The sequence below is a fragment of the Rhipicephalus microplus genome, chromosome 1 (genome assembly GCF_043290135.1).
Source record: "Rhipicephalus microplus isolate Deutch F79 chromosome 1, USDA_Rmic, whole genome shotgun sequence".
NCBI classification, from domain to species: Eukaryota; Metazoa; Arthropoda; class Arachnida; order Ixodida; family Ixodidae; genus Rhipicephalus; species Rhipicephalus microplus.
In genome coordinates this window covers 15,478,830-15,500,109 of record NC_134700.1, presented here as the reverse complement: position 1 = coordinate 15,500,109, position 21,280 = coordinate 15,478,830, and the positions used below count along the sequence as shown (strand labels likewise).

General features: G+C 47.5%; 1 protein-coding gene across 4 annotated transcripts in view; it reads right to left on the bottom strand.

Moving 5' to 3' along the window:
- LOC119178056 (uncharacterized) overlaps positions 1-21,280 on the bottom strand; it is a 697,593-nt gene that overhangs the window by 232,530 nt on the left and 443,783 nt on the right. For all 4 annotated transcript variants that reach the window (XM_075887501.1, XM_075887516.1, XM_075887508.1 and 1 more), the window contains 2 exons: positions 18,903-18,982; positions 16,052-16,166 (listed from right to left, as the gene is read on the bottom strand). In XM_075887501.1, coding sequence (XP_075743616.1) covers positions 16,052-16,166; positions 18,903-18,982 — 195 coding nt within the window. The remainder of the gene's footprint in view (positions 1-16,051; positions 16,167-18,902; positions 18,983-21,280) is intronic.

Genomic DNA, 21,280 nt, shown 5'->3' with positions numbered 1-21,280 from the left:
TACTTTTCGATTTCGCGTGGTCTCTGGTCGTAACGGGGTGGCGGTGAGTACGCAAGTTCCCGTGGAAAGAATTCGAGTAAATGCGTCGCAGAGTGAGTGGGGGGGGGGGGGGGGTATCGCGTGTATGTTGCGTAATTGGGTATTGTTATTTCATCTTATTTACGGAATGATGAAGAAGCGCGTCCTTCAAGGAGTGTTTGGAGGCTGATGTTGGGTTGTGCCCCACTACTGGTTGAAGGTACTGTTGCTTCCAGCGCATCTACTCGAGTCAAGCAAAGCGTAGCCAGAATTTTTTTCGAGGGGGAATTGGGCGGGGGGCACCTGCTTCATTTCGGGCAAGGCACCCCCTTGAAATGGTCGTTTGTTATTCTCTATGCTATCGCGAAAAAAAATTACGGGGGGGGGGGGGGGGGGGGGGGGGGCATGGGCCCGGTGTGCTACCTCCTGGCTATGTCTGGCATGGACACAAACTGGACTCTGTGTGACGAGCCGGAAACCGTTGGACATGCTCTGAGTGATTGCTGGGTACGATATTCTTTTGGGGGATGTGGTACAAAAGACCCAGAAGAAATATCTGCCGATAACACCTCATGGCATACGTTATATTTCAATACAGAATGAGTGTGGTGTTCCATATAATATGACGCGATTACTGGGCCTTTACAGTCTCTGGATAAAACGCATGGCTGTGAGCCACATGGATCCTAAAGCAAAATCGGCACGGGAAACTTCATTGAATGCGTAATATGTGCACAAGATAGATCGAATGTTTATATAACCTCAAAGTCGTATGCAGGTGTTTGATGAATTAGTGAAAATGAACCGTTCTTTAACCGTCAAAGTGGTGCGAGTAGACGAATATTGTTTTTAAGAATATGTATTTATTTATTTCTCAATAAAAAGGTTCTAAAAAGCACACGCGTGCCTGTGTAGTAGAACTCCCGCTCTCCCCGCAAACTGCCTTGTTTCGACCCCCACTCAGACCCAGAACTTTTTATGTTTGCATCTTGCTCAATTTTCCAGTCACGCCCAAGATGATTATTTTTCGCTCACAACCAACGAAATCGACGCCGACGCGAGAATTTCTGCGAAACGAACTCTTTAACGTTATCGCGTTAGAAATGGGCACAGATGCTGTGCCGCAAGGATGGGCGGCTTACTCAGAAGTCCGCTATATGTGAGTGACATTATGAGGCGCACGATAATGTCAAATATCATAAGTACATTATAAATGGGAAATTAAATACTTCCACCTCGAGGAAAATGGGCGCTAGTGCCAAACACATTACCTCGCTTTTTTCCCGGTCTGCCAGAGTGCATATCGAAGGCACATGTGACGACAAGAACAAGGAGGTCACACACACACACGTGCAAGGGATGAGCCCATGCTCATGCCTAGCTCATGCTCATCCCTAGGGAAGTCATGGTCATGGAGCCGGTCGAGTGATTTTAGCGACGACGCATCTCCGGGCAGATCAGACGTCTCGTCAGCTACACCGTTCGCGTTCAATAATGCGATGATGAACTTCTCGTTGCCTTCCGCGTGCAGGAGCCAAAAATTAATCGATGATGCCGTGTCAGCGATGACGTGCGGTGTTTTTCTACTGCAAAAATCTTGCACCAAGAGCTGCTACTACAAAAAACTGTTATTGCTTAACGAGGTGGTAGCTCTGGATTGTGCCTACAACTATTAGTGTTCATCGTAAATACTGTACAGTGTTTACAAAGCGGAATACTAGCTTTCTCTGCCTGTCCTACGGAGGCCACTGCTAGCCAGAAAGCCTTCAAAGGTGGTGAAAAACAGAAAACAAAAGGCCGCAACCTATCGAAGAGGTTCGCCCGTGCGGCTGCCTCAAAAAAGAAGAAACATAAGGAGATCCTGGCTCTTAAGCGAAAGCTTTCCGCAGTTTCGAATAAGGGAATCGAAAGTACCCTTGCTGAGCTTCCTCATTTGCTAAGGCTTTCATTTATGACATCACTAATGTAACGAGTGTTCGGCAATAACCCAGCAAAACTATTCGAGAAAGATGGCTAACACTTTAGCCATCTTTTGCGCGAGAGTGGGCATGATAACTACAATTTTTTAATGCCCTCATAAGAGAATTCTCTCGCAAGAAAGATGGCTGATAACTACACAATATAAAAAAATGCCACCTTGAGCAAACTACATTTCTAAAAAGTGTTTTCATTATAGCGCAGTGGACATTTGGCTGGGAAATTTTGCAGGCCGACGAACACTGGAAAGAACGTGAATGATGCACAGCTTATTACAAAATAAATTACGCTTAAGATGAGCCACCAATATAGAAGGACGATCGCATACTAACAACTCGTCCTGTGCACTTCTATTCTAGCGTCTTCTGTTTCGAGCACTCGATTTTTATAACGTATCGCGAACTAGCGCCCAACAGAAGCTTCCCGGGCACAGCCGATTCCGCCCAAAAACAGCGTTCCGGGCACTGTTTGTAAATAAATAAGTAAAGAAATAAATAATAATTAGTTTCCTGATTGAAAAGGCTCCTGACTTTTAGTGGTGATTATGAAAAAGATGTTTTACAAATTTTCATTTTTGAAGTAGTTGAGTTTACCGCTTAAGTGTCAATGGCGAGTCTCGGTTATCACGACTGACGAGAGCTGCGACGAGAATGCGAATCACTCGCGCTGCAGCAGACGACGCGCACGGCTTGAAGCAAAATGGCACAGCAGCGCCACTAGTTCTCGCGTCGGCCACCACGGCCACTTCGGAGAGCGCGCGCCTACGGGGAGCTCCGAAACTGACCTGGTTCTAGTAACGTTGATCCTACCGTACGTGACCTTTGCATACAACACTGCCGTTCAAGAAATAACGCAGATGACGCCGTACGAACTGGTCTATGACTCGGTTGATGAGATGACTCGGTTGATCATAGAAGCCGAACTTATTGATGCTCTTGGAGATGTATGTATTAGCAAGCCTTCAATTGCCTTGTCACCCAAGGAACTGGCGTTCCTGCGTACGCAGTGATACGTGATTTTATCTGTGAAGTTTTTTGTTGTCCTATTTATCGTTTTTCTTGTAGGTAGATGGCAATGTCGAGCTTGTATCTGAATTAGATGTGCTTATCTGCTTGCTCGCGTGACGATTATGGCTTAAAAGCGGCTTGGAGGTCGAAAATAAACATGTTGTTGCTAGTAGCGCTCTGTCTTCTCAGTCTACTCTTTCCTGTGTTCGCTTTTTTGTTTTGCGCTACATAAATTTCTTTCAAATTATATGTCAAACTTTGTTCAAAATAAAAAATCAATAATGCATGCGATTTTTCGCGTGATATAGGAACCGTTCGATATAGGCAATAATTCGATATATCCGTGTTCGATATATTGAGGTTTGACTGTAGTTAGAAATGTTAGTGTTAGGAAGGTAAAGCCGGACTAGTGCATCCTATTGCCAATGTTCTTTAATATTCACATTTGGTATAGAATGCTCTTGTATCGAATGGAAGGGACAAACTGGCCCACTCCAGATAGCAGACGATCTGATGATGCGGCGGTGCGGCTTCGCATTTTGTAAGTTTTTCGGTATAACAAAAGGCAACATTTTTTCTAGTTATTACCATACGCCATAAAAAATATAGATCACAGCATTGATTGATGTGTGGAGTTTAACGTCCCAAAACCACCATACGATTATGAGAGACGCCGTAGTGGAGGGCTCCTAAATTTCGACCACCTGAAGTTCTTTAACGTGCACCCAAACCTTGGCACACGGGCCTACGTTTCCTCCTTCATCGGGAATGCAGCCGCCGCAGCCGGGATTCGATCCCGCGACCTGCGGGTCAGCGGTGATCACAGCATGCCATACCCACCTGATGTTTGTGATAGAAATTTAATCACATTTCCTTCATAACACTTGGACAGACAGGAACAGACAGAGCAACGTATGTGCTGGCTTCCAGAACCAGGACGTCGTAAGTTCAACAGTTCCTGCACTGCTGATTCGCGATGTTTGTTGACTGTGTAAAAGGTCACCGGTAATCCATATGGGGCGCCGATGCTTTGTCCCGAACTGCAACAGCGGATATAAGTATCGCGCTGAAAAAGTTCACACCTTCAGCTGACCCTAAACGTTTGCAGGACTGGTCGAAAGCTATTGGCCACGTGGATCGCGATTTCACAACATGCGACTACGTCTGCGGAAAGCATTTCTTCAGTGAAATGGTGAGCAGGCACAAATACTACGCGGAGCTTGGAGGCGCATTCATTCTTGACCACCCAAATAAGCCAAAGTTGGTGCCGGAGGCAGTTCCTTGCATTTTCCCGGACGTTTCGCTGCACTTGCCTCCAGCAAAGAAACTCAGTCAGCTGGAATGTACCTCAAACTGCGGATGCAAGAAGCCGCAAAAGAGTGTAGGTGGATAGTGTGTATCAAGATTCAATAGCCACCACTAACCAGAGTAATTGCCTTCAAACAAATACGAACTTCAAGGTGAGCTTCATAACCCAAGAGGGGCTCGCGTCTAAGCATTCGAGTTGTATTTTCTTTTGCACGGCGTTCCGCTTGCCCGCAAACATGTCTGCTCCATTTCAGTCAACATCATGTTGCCGCTGTACAGTAATGACATTGTCATCAGTGCTCTCATCAACTCCGAGCTCGTTGGCTGTGTAGGAGATGGCTCTCCGATCCCAATGTTGGAGTCATCGGACTCCTCCTTAAGGGGGGACACGGGTCGTGGAGACCGCAAAATCACGAAAAAACTAGCTTTTTTTTTATTGCGTTTTTGAAATCTCCAGCTACTAGTGCACTTATAGCATGAATTTCATGCCTATATTATCATTACATTAGCCACTAAGACCCTTTATACAGTGCTTTCTAGCTAAATCTGAGCCGAAATTTACATTGAAATCGCACACATTCCATGACGTGCCCCTGCCCTTTCATGTGTGCCAGCGCAACCTGCTTGGTCTCATTTGAGAGAGCCTCCTTTCGCCTTCAAACTCCTGCTAAAATGGGTCCAATTCAGCCATTGGCAGCTTGTAAAATGAGCAGCAAAAAGAAGTATCAGAGCGCCTTCCTATTCACTACTTCGCGCACATGACTTTGAGCTTGCCTCCCTGTTGGTGGAGGCTCCTGGCTTCATCTGCTCCTGGTATTGAGGCACGCGTCCATGCGCGCCATTTCGCCTCAGTGCCAGTGGAGAAGCTTCATGATGTCAAATCCTGAGCGCAGATTCTGAATGCGGCACAAGTTTGGTGCGAAAAAGGTATGAAGGACGCTAATTGCGAATGTCAAGAAGCGCTCCATCACACAGTAAAACCCCTGGGACGCTCCACTCTCCGTGGCCCATGACAAAGTCGTCGACGCTACCACGGAAGGCCTAGCTACCGCATCAGTTGTCACGGAGCCTGTGCAAAGTTCATCAGCCGCGGCGCCTTCGAGCAGCAGTCGTGTGCGTCTAGATACTATCTATCGGCAGCAATTTGACTTGGAAGAGGAGCGAGCTAAAGCCGAAGATAAGTTATCGGAGTTGTCTGCTGCAGCGACGGAGCGGAAACGCGCATTCATGGTTGACGGTGCCGACAAAGCAGCTCGGCCGCTTGATGGAACCACGTTCACAATTGTAGATTTGGACACAGTGAACAGCACTTTGTTGGCATTCGCAAAGTGCAAGGCATGCAACAGAAAACTGCAGATTGTCCGCGACGACCGAAAATTCGGACTCGCCGTGAAGTTGCGTTTTGTGTGTTCGACCTGTAGGGCGACTGCGTCGTTGTGGAGCTGGCCATGCGTACGTAGCGATGAACGTATAAAGCCTTTTGCAGTGAACATTTTGGCCGCGCATGCCATGCAGGCAACGGAAACAGACAGACCACGCTGAATGATGTGTTCGCGTTGATAGGCGTCAGCCGTCGGGGTCTTCACACGAAAACGTGGCAACACTACGTGAAGACGAAGTTGGCACCCGCAGCCGATCGTGCTGCACGCAATTTGACGAGCGACTGCACGCGGTCGGTTCGCGAACTTTACGCCGAACTTAATATAGGCTACATGGGAAACATGGCGGTGTCGTTTGATGGGTCATTCGTCGCATATCAATCTCGGCACCGTCATCGAATTGTTCAGCGGGCTGGTGCTTGACTTTGTTGTTTTGAGCAACTTTTGTGCTGGATGCGAGTCGGGCCCAAAGGAAGGTGACCCTTCTTATGCAGCGTGGAAGGAACATCACCAGTGTCAGAAAAACAGCGACAAGAAGGCTGGAGAAATGGAGGTTGAGGCTGCCCTCATCCTCTTAAGGAGGTAACTTGAACAGCACAACCTGCACTACACCACGGTTCTTTGTGACGAGCTGCAGTTACCTTGCACTACAAGAAGATAAGGTTTATGGGTATATCCCAGTGGAAAAAGAGGACTGCATTAATCATGTCCAAAAGCGTAAGGGCACTGCTTTGGACTTGATTCCAAACACAAAGGCCCTCGCCTTGAGAGTCTTGGGGGAAAGGGCCGCTTGACAGGAGACCTGATCTCCAAGCTCACCAATTATTATGGGTGGGCTCTGAAGACACACAGTGGTGATGTTGATGCTATGCACACAGCAGTGATGGCCACTTATCATCACATCACGTCCAATGATGATGTGGCAAACCACACTCTGTGCCGACCTGGTCCAAATTCCCGGTGCAAACAAAATGCGGCAAAGGCCCGGGGAGCCCATTCCCAAACATCGTCGAAAGCTGCCTCCAAATGTCTGCCAAGCCTTACTTCCCATTTATGAGCGCTTGTCAGACAGAAAGGTGTTGCAACAATGCCAGCGAGAGAAAATCCAAAATAACAACGAATGCCTGCATTCAATGATCTGGGCGCTGACACCAAAGGAGCGACATACTTCGCTATTCACGGTGGAGGCAGCTGTGGCAGAAGCAGTGCTCAAGTTCAATGCAGGCAATAAAAAGGCGTCAGAGGACATTATGAAAGAGCTGAGCCTAAACCGCAGTTGGAAAAGCCGCAGAGCATTGGCTGAAAAGGATCGATGGCGCACGGAAGCATCAGTCAAGAAGCGACAAGCAACGGAGAACATGCACCAGTGCCTGAAAAAGCACCACACAGCGACTCATAGTCAAAAGGACTACATGACCGGTGAATACTGAGCATTTTCAAGTGCAGTTATGTAAATGAATGAGTTTTATTTCTTTTCCTCAGTTTTCTGAGAACATGCTTTTTGGTGACTTTACTAGTTTGTCTAGTTTATTGCTTTACTAGCTTACTAGTTTACTAGCTTTACTAGTTTATTGCTCTAGCTGTTCTAGATCTTGCAATCTAGAACAGCTAGAGCAATAAATTTTTCATTAACGTAAAGCCCAATCTGTGTATTACAAAGTGCTGAGAGCAAAATTTCGATTTGCTGCCCATATAAATTTAGAACGTATTAAATTTCTTTGTATGTGATAGCCATGACATGACTCAACTTTCATCCTCTGTAGAATCACTAGTCTTTCTTTAATTTGAAATCTGCTTGCAGCATTGCACTTATTGCTAATTGTACTGTCTAGCTATGCAATTATATTCACTTTTTGATAAGTCCTTTCTTTTCTACTGTATCTGAAACCATTAGAGTGGCAGTATTGTGTATCTTCTAAATTAATTGACCTACAATAGAAATTTTTGCATATTTGAAATCAGCAGGAGAAACTACATAAGCATGTATATTTTGATCATGTTTGGTCCACAACTACAGAAAATATCTCCACACACCATGTCCCTTCTTAACTTGACGAATGATTTCGTCATCGGTCAAGTCTGCACATAGCTTGAGGTCATTGTCAGCGTCGGGGAAGCCCTCAAAGGTTATCCCGGCTGGAATTGACACGCCGGCAGCGTGCAGATCGTCGCAGGCAACATCCCCAGATGGCAGTTCGTCACACACGCTGTCCACTAGGGGCAAGACGACCGTCTCAGCGTCAAGTGTGAAGCCCCTGTGGCGAAAACAGTTTTGCAGAGTCTATTGCGTAACCGCTTTTCTCAATTCCACTAGCATGCCGACGGCAGACCTGAGGTCAACAGCATAGCTTTTCCCTTTGTCAGAGCAGAGCACCACGCGGCTGAGCACACGTGATTTCTAATGATGTTCCAAGTTCCGAATCACGCCTTGGTCCATTGGCTGCAGGATTGCTGTGGTGTTCAGCAGCAGAAATTAAATATGTACAGCCTTTAGGTCCTTGATGTGGCCATGCGCAGCGCAGTTATCAACCAACAGCAGAATTCTTCGATTTTGCTGCTCAAACTGTCCAGCTTGCGCACATAAACTTCGAATAACTGCTACGTTACCCACGCCTTCTTGTTGGCTTCATACAGAACAGGCAGAGTCACTACCCCCTTGAAACATCTTGGATGTTTCGACTTGCCTATTACTAGTAACAGAAACTTCTCGCTGCCTGACGTGTTGCTGCCAACAAGGACAGTGAGCTGCTCCTTGCTGTGCTTGCCGCCGTGGAAGGGGTCACCAGCAAATGCAAGCATTTTCTCTGGCAGCAGCTTGTAGAACCGTCTAGTTTCGTCGCAGTTGAAAATATCATTAGCTGGAAACTGCTGAAGCAAGAACTGCAGCTTTCCATCCCGATATTCGGCGACAACGGAATTGTCGACGGCGCCGCTTTTCTCGCACATCTTTTTGAACTTAAATTCATTGCGGCTCTTGAAATTGCGAAGCCATCCATCGCTGAACTTGAAGCCCTTCACGCCCATCTGAAGCAAGAAAACCTCCGCCTCCTGTTTCAGAATGTCGCCTGACACAGAGATTTTCATAGCGATCATGGCACTGAGCCACACGAGGAGCGCTTCCTCGAGCTTTGAATAAACACTGTGGGGGTGTTGACACCCCCTGTAAAGTTGTTTGCGCAGTGTGGCACACGTGTCGCCCCCAAAGCCGCATTTCGGGGTGACAACCACCGTGCGGTAGGTAACATTGTATTTGCGTTGAGCACTACTATCGTCATTACCATCATGGTATAGTGCCGGCGGTGACCCTTGGTGGAAAGGAAGCCTTGGTGGCGGGCGATAGTTGAGCGAGCCTCTTCTGTGCGTGGCGGTTGCCGCGAATGGTTGTCTCTCGCAATGGGTCTGCCGTAGACGGTACCGCGGGCCGCCTGCGGTAAGCCCACGTTTTGAGTGAAGCGTTGGCGACACCGCCTTTTGTATGCTCTTGTGTTATGCCGTTTGAGTGTATGGTGATTTTGTATATGGATGTCTTAGCGTAATGATAACGATTGATGTATTGATTCGGAGGACGATATCGTTGTTGTAGATTAGCTAAATAAATGTGTGTATCGTTTGGTTTGTTCCTACTGTGTCTGCTGTGTCCTTTCACTCCAAGTGCGTGGCGCTCGCTCGCCAATTACAGACCTTACACTGGCTGCCCTACGTGGAGCTCTTGGAGTATCGGACAACGGTTTTTGCAGTTCGGTATAAGCCTTTGTTAGAGCCGAGGTAGAATAGGCCTAGGCGGACTTTCTTGCTAGCGTCGGCGGTGTGCTTTGTTGCGAACGAGGAAATCGGTATTTGTGACGTGTTTGAACTTGTAGGGAGGTTGAGTTTTTATTTTTTTTCTCTGCACACAAGTGGGTTTTTTTTTTCGTTGTTAGTGTTAACTTTCAAAACTGTTGTTGAATCGGGACGAGAGCCATGCGGTCTGCATCTTGGGGTGAGCAAGGCCTAGAGCACATGGTTTGCAGTCCAGGCCCAAAGCGAGTGCGTACGGAAGCCTCGTGGGTGGTCCCATTTTTTCGTAAATAGCTTCTTCTATCTCTTTGGGCTCAGGGAGCCGGGCGTGGTTTCTGTCGTGTATTGCGCCTTGACGCCGATAGCTCTATAAGCTGCTGTGTGCGGCGAGCGATACGGTTACCTCACAGAGTGGATGTCTCCTCGCGGCTGCCTCTTCTGCGCCTAGGCTGGGTGCTGGGTGGATGCCGGTTGTTGCCGAGCGACTCATTAGGCGTAAGGCTCTGCGCAGCCGCCTGTTGCGCGTGGCACAACTAGGTGGATTGTGGCGTTGAGGTGTTGCGCTCTGCTTCCCTCACTTTTTTTTTTTACCTTGCGATGCATGAGTTAGCAAAAAGTGATTTTTGTTTTATTTTGATGGGCGTCTTGGCCGCTGTCGATGTATTAGCTAGCAGTACTGACCATCGTACCACGTGGGCAGAAAGTTCGAAACCCTCTTCCCTAGGCCCTGCTCCATCGTTTCTTTCGAGTGTTTTGGAATTTACACAGCGTGAGTGATGTAACTCGCGGCTCCCGGTCTTCTGCACATCGTCAGCGCCGCTCGCCAGGAATGCGGTCGTAAGGTCGGACGATGAAGATGCCTGGCACCTACGCAACTGCCTGCAGTCCGGCGCCCTCGTGAGTGCTAGTCGCAACTGGAAGACGTGTCGGCGCTAGTGACAGTTCTTGCGCCAATGGCAATGTTGCTGTTGCGGTGCCGGTACTGAGGTGAAGTCGAGCCGGACAGTGCAGCAGTGTCGACCGACGGCGGTGTCGCGGTGCAAGGACATTATGAAAGAACATGTGTTATAATTATTTTTTTTGTTAGAGCGTGTGTATTTCTTTGTATTTTCGGAATATGGTTTAAACTGAGGTTAGGGGGATGTGGGGGTGCTGACACCCGCTGTTAAGTTGTTTGCACCGTGTGGCGTATGTGTCTCGCCCAAAGCCGCATTTCGGGGTGACAACCAATGGGTGGTAGGTGACGTTGCATTCGCGTTGAGCACCACTATCGTCATCACCATCATGGTGTAGCACCGGCCCTGGTGGAAAGGAAACCTTGGCGGTGGGCGAGAGTTGAGCGAGCCTCTACTGCGCGTGGCAGTTGCCGCGAACGGTTGTCTCTCGCGGTGGGTCTGCTGTGGACGGCACCGCGGGTCGCCTGCGGTAGGCCCATGTGGTGAGTGAAGCGTTTGCGCCGCCGCCTTTTGCATGCTCTTGTGTTATGTGGTTTGAGTGTATGGTAATTCTTTGTAAGGATGTTCTAGCACGATGATAAAGATTGATGTATAGACTCGGCGGACGATATTGTCGTTCAAAATAAGTTAAATAAATGTTTGTGTATTGCTTGGTTTGTACACACCGTGTCTGCTGTGTCAGTTCACTCCAAGAGCGTGGCATGGCGCTCGCCAATTTGAGACCCCACAACACCCTGGCTCGCATTTTTCTTTCTAGCCCGGGTTGATTTCACAGCAACTTCCAAGATCTTCGATTTGTTTTTGATGAAGTCCGAAACAGTTTGCTTCGAAATTCCTAACTCCCTCTCCACCTTTGTTTGCGACCGACCCCATTTGACCTGTTCAATGATGGCAGCTTTCTTCTCCATCGTGAGCCTACGAGGGAGCTTTGTGCGCTTCGAAGGTGCTGAAGAAGACAAAGGAGCAGTTAGTACCATCACTGTAAACGGCCCATCCGCTCGACAAAAGGCGCAGCACGTAACAGCTAGGAACTCTGTAGATGCTGAAGGTCGGGAAACATGATCACTGAAGATAGCGCGCAGCAACAAACGATCAACCACAGACATGACCGCACAGCTGACAAAACAACACGTGAACAAACACAATGGGGTTTGGCTTGGCTAAGCCACTAAGCTACGGCTGGCAACTGATTGACACGTGCGGTTTTGAGGTTATGGCAGCCCCGAAACGGTGCAGCGGTTGTTGGTGGTGCTACTGGTTATACCTGCGATGCTAGTATGGCGGGTTCGAGGATATGAAAACAACCAAAATGGCAGCTTCGGTGGTGACCGAGTTGGTCATTAACAGTAAAAATCCGGGGAAATCGGATGCCGAAGGCTATAAGCGTCTGAGAATTCCAGACTTTTTAATACATTGACTCTATCGAGAACTTGAGGGTGCGACAAATGAGTCCGGGAAATCGGACATGTCCGAAATTTCGGGTGTCCGGGAAAGTCTCTTCTAGCCATTAGTAGCCGAACCAACATCTGGCTTAAGTATACACAACCGCTCCTCTATAAAGATGCCAGCGACGTGGCACGCTTTCTTATGGGGATGGGAGGTCCTTCGTCGTTCAGTGCTTTCTGCGAAAGAGCGCTAGTAGCCAACATAACTACATCTGCTGTACAATTGAACCCCTTTGTAAGAGGCATGCTCTGGGCAGCAACTGTTGTCTTTTATATGAGATGTCTCTTATAAGCATGGTACCATGTATGCATTTTCTTGTCAACCCGTATTTTACTTTAGGCACACTGGTGTCTCTTATAACCATTTGTTTCCTATACCAGTGTCTTTTATAAAGGGGCTCGACTGTATTTGGAAGTGACGTTATCACAGTCTACAGCGCGCCAGTTCGGCGAGTGCTGCCTCCGGGACGGCAGTCGATATTATTTTAATCTCGGAGGCTGAGAGGTTTAAAGCAGCTACCGCAATGAGGACTCACAGCTGACACTGTTTGGTGAAGCGGAGGATGAGAGAACAGGAGAGAGCCAGGAACCAGCTTTTTGGCTCACGTCCCAGGCGTCTAGTCTAGGAGGAACAAGCACACACGTGAGGCTGCCATTTTGATCTTTGTGGCGAGTGTTGAGACAAGCAGTTGGTCATTTCAAGTTGCGCTTAGAGTGGTCTATGTGGTGTAGCTCAATGACACCAAACAGGCAGTGTCATTATGTATAGTGTCGCTTATAAAAGGAAAGCCGTCCTAGCCGCAGAGTCGTCGTCCAACATTCAAGCCAGGCGAGACTTTAGCGTGGACGAGAAAAAAGTGCGTCACTAGAGGGGCTGCAGCGTGGAAGGACATCCCAGGAACTTTGACTGTGCGCTCTTTTAAGGAGTGCTGCATATCCACTGTGCTCGATGGCACCGAGGATTCTCCATTGTTTGAAGACAGTGACAAAGCAATGACGACTCGGAATAAGTGTGAGATCAGCAAGCACGAAAAAAACGACAAGAAAAAAAGAAACACACACACAATGGGACTACAGTCAACTGCCAATTTTTTGGACACCCGCTTTTTCGGACATGACCGATAATTCGGACATCTTCGCGGCACCGCCACGAGCCCCATAGAATCAATGTATAAGGAAGTCTGAAATTTCAGACGCTCGAACCCCCCGGAGTCCAATTTTCCGAACTTTTTGACCTGACGGAAGGTCGGAAACCACCACTGACCTCTAATAGAAACCACCATTACTGCGTCACACGCGATTACGATCGCGTCAATGAGCGCGCCGGTCTACTGTGGCAACATCTGTTACTTAGACTTGTTGATCGTTAGCGGAGAAACACACACGGCCTCCGAGATTCCTAACACTGGCCGTGTTTATCGTGCAAGGGTGCTTCGCTGACAATCAAAACTATCCACCCACAAATTTTTTGGCGCCAATTAAGTTCCTTTCGCTTTAGCGCTTGTGCTCATGCGTGCCACTCTGGCTTCCCGCGCAGCGCTTTCGCGAAGCGTTTTACCATTTTGAACTAGAACTAACCGTCCCACACCAATTTGGTCTGGCCACGCTAGCTATCTTGAATGTTTACCAGCGCCACTTCCGGAGTACCCGAGACACCGCCGCCTGCCGTCGCGTCATTTTGTTTACGCAGCCCATATGGTGTTTGGCTAGCCTAGTGCGTGGTTGTGCGATCATGTGAAGTGTGCTCTGCAACGCTAAGCCTAGGTGCTTCGACGCTCGTCAGCAAACTCCTTTGTTCACATCGTGAGGATTTCGCTTGCCTGCGATGACCCCCACTCTGCCTTCGTCGTTTTCGTCGATGGCATCGAAGCGCGGAAAACAGTACTGTCGGTTAACGACGGAGAAGAAAGCCGCCATTATTAAGTTAGTGAAGAGTGGCCGATCGCAGGCTGACGTGAGCAAGGAGTTCGGCATTTCCAAGCAAACAGTTTCCAATTTCCTGAGAAACAAAGACAAGATCTTGGAAGCGGTCGAAATATCGCCTGGTGCCCAAAAGATGAATGCAAGCCAAGGTGTTCATCCAAAGCTTGAGGACGCTCTCGTCGTGCGGCTAAATTCAATGATTGCCAAGCGGTTGCCAGTCTCGGGCTGCATCTTGAAACAAAAAGCGGAAACTCTCGCGCTTCGAATGGACATCACGGATTTTAAGTTCAATGATAAATGGCTGAAAAACCTTAAGCATCGGAATGACCTCAAGTTCAAGAAGATGTGTGGCAAAAGCGGCAGTGCAGTTATTGCGCAGTACCGCAGTGGAAAACTCCAGTCTTTGTTGCAGCAGTTTTCTGCTGAAAACATTTTCAACTGCGACAAAACTGGCTTGTTTTACAAGCTGTTGCTGGAAAAAACACTCGCTTTTGCTGGTGACGCATGCCATGGTGGCAAGCATAGCAAAGAACGGCTGACCATTCTTGTCCGCGGCAACGTGTCTGGCAGCGAGAAACTTCCTTTGTTAGTAATCGGGAAGTCAAAGAGCCCGAGGTGTTTTAAAGGGGCAACGCTGCCAGTGTTATACAAAGCCAACAAAAAGGCATGGGTAACGCAGCAGTACTTCGAGAGTTACGTCTGCAGGTTGGACAGAAAGTTTGAGCAGACGTGTTCTGCTCTTCGTTGACAACTGCGCTGCTCATGGTCACATCAATAACTTGAAGGCTATCCTGCTGGAATTCATGCCGCCCAACACGAATGCGGTCCTCCAACCGATGGACCAAGGCGTTATCCGTAATCTGAAACATTTGTACCGTTCACGTATAGTCAACAGCATGGTGCTGTGCTCGGAAAACGGGAAAGCCTACAGTGTTGACCCTCGTTCTGCTGTCGGAATGCTTGCAGACACATGGAAGGCAGTAACGCAAGACACGCTTCGCAAGTGCTTTCGCCACGCGGGTTTCATACTCGACACAGAGGCAGCAGACTTGCCTGAAGAAAGCGACAGCGTGACTGACTTGTGCCCTCTCATGAACAATATTATCAACGACCTCCGCTCTGCTGGTGCTTCCATGCCCACGGAAATAACTTTTGAACGGTTCGTCGACGCTGACAATGAGCTCGACTTCTGTGCAGAGCTAACCGTTGACGAAATATTCAGTCAGGTTAAGGCGGATTCAGACGACTCCGATGTCAAAAAAGAGGAACCAACGCCTGCGCCACCTACGACCGCCGAATTGATGTGAGCATTGATGAGGCTGTCATCGGTGTACAGTGATGATATAACTCTTTCTCATATGGAGGCGAATGTGATCACATGCAAGCGGAACATCATTCAAACAAGGATCAACAAGTTTTTCAAGCCGCTGCAGCTCTAACACCGGCTGCCCCGACGGCACCCGCTGTCGGCTGCATGCATTTTTTTTAACGGCTCTTTTCAGAGCCACCCCACTGATGCTTTGGCAGAGTTCCGGAAGTCTGGTACTTCGACCTTGACCCTCTTGATCTGAGAAATATCAATGAAATGGTGCGTTTTTCGCTTGTATTGATAAATATTAGCAAAATGGTGCCTTTTTTTTTTGCTTGCATTGAAAATTATCAGTAAAATAATGCATTTTTTTTTGCTTGCATTCATTTTTTCAGACGGTTCTTCGCTTCCTAGAGGGTCCGAAAAATCGGCAGTAGACTGTAGTGGCTATATGTTTCTCAAGTTATCTGCATCCTGAACCAACTCCTTTGTTTCATGTTCAATAAATGTTTCCTCTTTGTGAATGCTGTCTTCGATGTTTCGATCGGCCTGCTATCTAGGTAAGTCCCCCCCCCCCCCCCCCCCCAGGCTTCGGAGTTTTGGGAGTCAGTTTAGAATCAGGATTGGCTGAGATTCGAGTAAATATGTATGTGACAAAACTGGAGACCATTCATTTGTCTTGAAAAAGGAGAACAGAAGTAAGCCTTTGCTGAAGCTTTCAAGATGCCATGGAACAAATTGAGCATAGTCCTGAAGCAGAAAAAGGACATTATGGAGAAAGATGGCGGGAAACATGTGAACGCATGGCGTGATCAACTCAGGGCATTTGAACACGTTAAAGAATGTCTTCACAAGCAATCCTCGTTGACTGAGTGTTGGCCCACGAATACTGAGGTCTCCCCAGAGCGCCCTTAATGAATAAAGATGGAAGTGAAAGAATAGAAACTCTAACCTTTCCTCCGGTGAAAGGTTCATCGTCCATCTCCTCGGATTCCTGTGGAGTCTCTGAATCTTGGCTGTCTATGCCGCCACTCTGGGACAGGTTGCTATATAGGGCTGGAAAGGACCTGTATGCAAGAAATAATGCACATTTTTTCACACATAGTATAGACTGCTTATAAAGCTTTAATATCAAGATTTAAGTGCATACTCTACAACCCACACTGAAAAAACAAAAGATGTGCTTCAAAAGTGGGGGTGTGGGTTATTAGCTATGCATGTCTTGTGTTGTTTTAAAAACGATAGTCTTTCTTGGGGACCTTTGACGCAAAAATTTGGTCTGTCTGTCTGTCTGTATTTTCTCTGTTTGTCCACTCTTACCCGCATCGGGTACTTGAAACGGCCGACCACATCTGCAGCGCCCACCAATGTTGCTCAAAATTCAGTGTTCCTACTTGTGGCATTGTTGACTAAAAAGCAATTATTGCGCATATCTGAGGCACAATAACAACACGTATATGATCTGCATGTGCGTCTTTTACTACGAAAGGTATACGTTAGTAATTCTAAGGACCGTAGCGCATATTACGCTGCGCTTACCATGCAACCCATGCACGAAATGGGGAGTGTTTCCAATGCTTTGCTAAGACAAGATGGTGGTGGCACCTACCCGTCGCCTCGCGTTCTACAGCTTATCACCCCTGAGGCGGACGCACACGGCCATGCGCTTTGTCTTCCAAAAAAAACTGCCAGATGGCGCTCATGTCTCACGCGGAACGTGACTTGATGCGCTTGTTCGCCTCCACTGCACGCTCGAGGTACTCCAACGCAGCACCTCTGGAATACCATTCACCAATTTTCTTGCGCAGAACATCAAATATATGTTTTGTTCACTCTCTCCACACGCAAGACTATCGTCTTTCGACGACATTTGCAGATTAAATGCAGATACAGGGCCAATTTTTTCTTTTGGCAGAGTTGAAGACAGGGGTGTAGATGTGTGCTGCAGTGCCGCTATAGCTGAACCCCTATGTAAGAAGCATGCTCCGGGAAACACTTCTTGTCTTTTATATCAGATGTCTTTTATAAGCAGGGTACCTTGTGCGCATTTTCTTATGATCCCGTATTTTACTGTAGGCACACTGGTGTCTCTTATACCCATTTGATATTTGTCTCTTATATCACTGTCTCTTATAAAGGGGTTCGACTGTTTTGCATGAAGTCACTTCAGTGCAGCTGAAACCTGATATTGGTGAAGCAAGTAAACCTTTCACAGTGGTTACCAGTTGCACACTGTTGAATGCAATTAGAGTAGAGCGTCCCGTACTTTGAACTCCAGGGGGAAAATCTGTGTAAATGGTGCCAGAACACAGTAGAGTGGCACCTGTCTAGGACATATACTCAGCTGCCAACTCCTTTGTGCCCAGTCCTGGTGTAGCTATTGTAGAGTCCAATGCACCAAAAGGTTCACTGGTACGTGGCATGTCCCAGTATAACACATCACGAAGCAGCATACCGAGCTGGCCCAAATGGCCTTGGAGAGAGGCCATGTCAACTTCTCACTTATGGCTTGGCTAGATTATGGGTTGACTGCGATATCTATGACGTCTTTTCGATTCCTTCCAACAGAAGCACAAACTCAGAGATTTGGGTTTCCCATTTCAATGCCTCAGAAAGCACAACGCCCTCTCTTTTATTCATTTCTTTTGGTACAGAGGGCCAGTGCCTCTTTCCCTTCTGAACACACACAGATGCCCCACAGAAGTTGGTCAGAAGACTAAGAGGTAGACGAGCACGCTTTTGCCTTAGCTAGTAATTTATATCCGGCAAAGTGTAGGAACTTAAACATATCAGCAGCAAAACTTTCATGTCAAAAAAATTTGAGCTAATTAAAATTTTCTTGACAAAAACCTAATCAGCAATACTAATTTTCATCACCTGCAAAATTTGCTGGCAAAAAAGTGAAAGAAAAGAAGGGAAAAAAAAACTGGCTTCATCTTAGCTTACGGTATGCATCCAGGAAACATCATAGTGAATTTCAGGGTCACTACATTTCCTGCATGTCATGTGCAATACATATACATGGTTGTAACTTTCAAGCCAATCTGACTGCTGCAAGGGTGCTGACAACCCCCGTAATGTTGTTTGCGCCGCGTGGCGCATTTGTTTCGTGCAGAAGCCGTATTTCAGGGTCACAACTATTGAGCAGCAGGTGGCATTGTGCTTGTGAGCGTTTATCGCCACCACCATCATCATCATGGTTAGAAAACGTGAGCACCGGTGACGCCTGGCGGGAAGCCTTCGTGGTGGTGCGCAAGAAGTAAACTCCTTTCTGTTGGTGTGGGGCGGTAGCGCGGACGGTTGCCTCCAGCAGTGTGTCTGCCGGAACGGCACCGTGGGCCGTCTGCGGTGGGCCCACGTGGTTAGTCCGGTGTTAGCGACACTACCTTGTTTTTCATCATGTTCAGTGCTATATTGTGTAAGGATGCTTTACCGTGGAAATCACGATTGATGTTATAACAATTCGGCTGATGATATGGTTTAAAAAAAGCAGTTAAATAAATGTGTGTATTGTCTGGTTCGTTCCGACCGTGTCTACTGTGTCCGTTCACTTCAAGAGCGTCGTGTTCTCCCATATCGAAACCCCACACTGCACGGATTGTTGTGGTTTCAAGTCATTCTTGAAAATTTCATTAAATATTTCAGCAAACAAAAAAAAACTTCCTTCTCTAGAGTAGCCTCCCTCCAGAGCACAAGGATTTCTTTAATACGAAGTGAAATTGGGTGCCAAAAAATGAAACATTTTGTTGACACTCATCCTGGAGTTACAACAAAGAAAATCATAAGCTCAGAGACTAGTTCACCTGCGTTCCTTGCGGACCTCTTTCTGGTGCTCCGTCAGAACCTGCTTCCTTTTGACAGGGGAGACCACCTTGACGAACTCCTGCAAGCATCATGATGAGTAAGCACTGAAATGCTATGCAAATAAATAATTGCAATAATTTTTTGACCTGATCACGCAGCACAAAAATATAGGAAATACCTCTACTTTTTTATGTTTGACCCAAATCCCATCTTGGACTAAATGCGAGTCCGAGTGACGCATTCCTGACAGTCTCCATTCATTTTTAGTTCCCAGTGTCAATTTATTAGCCCAAAAATTACCAAAACGCTATGAGCTTATACAACAATAAAACTTGCTTTCACTGCAGTGTGTGCAAGTGGTGAGGAAAACTTATTTATTTACAGGACATTTCCTACTGAGAAGCTCTGAGTAGCCGTTGATATTCCTGGCTTGCGGTGGAGCGGGGCAGGCCTTAGTCAAGGGCTGCGCTTGCAGCAGCCGCTCTGCAGGCCCAGTCGATCAGACACAGCTGATCTTCCAGGTTCTCGCTGGCCAGCAGCTCCTCCAATTGGTTCACTGTTGGATTCTGTATTGGTGCTAGGGCTGTAATGGCCTTACCAGTGATAGTACCAAAGCCTTCTGATTTGGAGCATTTTTTGGGGGCGCAGAATCTTGAATTTTGGAGCACTTGGGAGCCACAAAAGTTTCAACTTTGGAGCACTCTGGAGCAGCTAAGTTCTAAACCTAGAGGTGAATCAAGTTGCGTATTCATTCAAGGACATCAATAATTATTTTGAGGTTCTTGTAAAGAGCTAGAAATATTTAAATTCATTGCAAATATCATCCAGCCAATCATTTTAAGAGCAACTCCCTATTTGAGCTGATGATCAAAAATAATGGCGTCATGCTGTTGAGCATTTTGAAAAAACTAGCAAATAAACAGGATACAGTTGAACCCCTTTATAAGAGGTGTGCTTATAAGGGCAGCAATTTTGTCTTTTATACGAAATGTCTCTTATGAGCAGGGTACCACATATGCATTTTTTTATCAACCCATATTTTACTGTAGGCACACTGATGTCTCTTATACCCATTTGTCTCTTATATCAGTGCCTCTTGTAAAGGGGTTTGACTGTACTGGTTGAATAAAATTGTACTTCATAAACATTAGGCTTCATCGATTTACAGATCCCAGACGGCTTGAAACAGCCCCGGACGACGGCACCGCATTCGTTTTTCTTGGGAACCAACCAGAAGCTCTGCTCACTGGTCCGGGATCGCTCGGACGCACGTTTGTTTTTCGCGTGTCCGGCGGCCTACGAGCGGCCCGAGACTGTCCGAACTATTTCTTTCGGGCAGCTGGTAGCCGAAAGCGCAAGGCACATGCCAGTGCAGCCATCTTAAGTTAGACTTTGAAATTTTTTGCGTACTCTTGCTCTCTCCTTGCTTTTCTGTCTGCTTCTCGCATGTTTCTGGATTTCGCATCGTTTGCGCACCCAGTTCTTGCCATCGGTGTTCTGAGCCATGTCGAGCATGTGCGTATTCCCGAAGGTCGGGCAAACACGTGATATACTCGCTAGGAGAAACAGCGTAGTGGAGTGACCGCGCTGGTCTACGATGAGTGCGCGCTCGTATAGTTCACTTACAGTAGTAAGTCGCATCACAACGGAAATACCAAACTACTGTTTAGGCTGGAATCGGGTCGGCTCTGGGGCCTGTGTCACTGCCATGGAGGGAGCGGATGGCATAGCAGGCGCCACAGTGGACGCAGACAGCATCAAGCGTGCAGATGGCCGGAGGCCGCTCGGACTGGCTCGAGACTTGGATCACGTGCATGTGACGAAGCCACCTATGAGCCGAGGCGTCCGCAGGCCGCCGGCGAGTGATCCGAGACTTGGTAAATCGATGAAGCTCATCCTAAATACACTTACGTAGTTATCAGCAGATATGGTGGACAAACGCTGTGACGTACAGCGCTAGAGACTCATAGTCACAACTGCCGTCCCCCAAGATGACTTCAAAGATAAAGGAAGGTTCACTTTCTTCACAATCGATTATACTGCTGGGCTTAACATGACATTATTTAGATAGTCTCATAAAGCCAACCCCCTCCGGCACTCATCTCTATGCTGAAACTACATGACTGAAAAATCTCGTTTTCCTTTTGCAGCGATACCTTATGTGGCTAGGGCATTCTGTCTATACGTGGGCATGGGATGGCAGCAGCGACAATGGTCGCTAAAAACTACTTCTGTCTTTTCACCCAGTTGGCCCTCGTCATCGGAACGTGCATCCCTGTCTGCGTGGATTGTGCAGCGCATGTACCCAAGTCTGGCACGTGCCCTCTTCTGGAGGCTTGCAGCGATATCGGCGCTGATTTCTAGGAACGCCCTCACC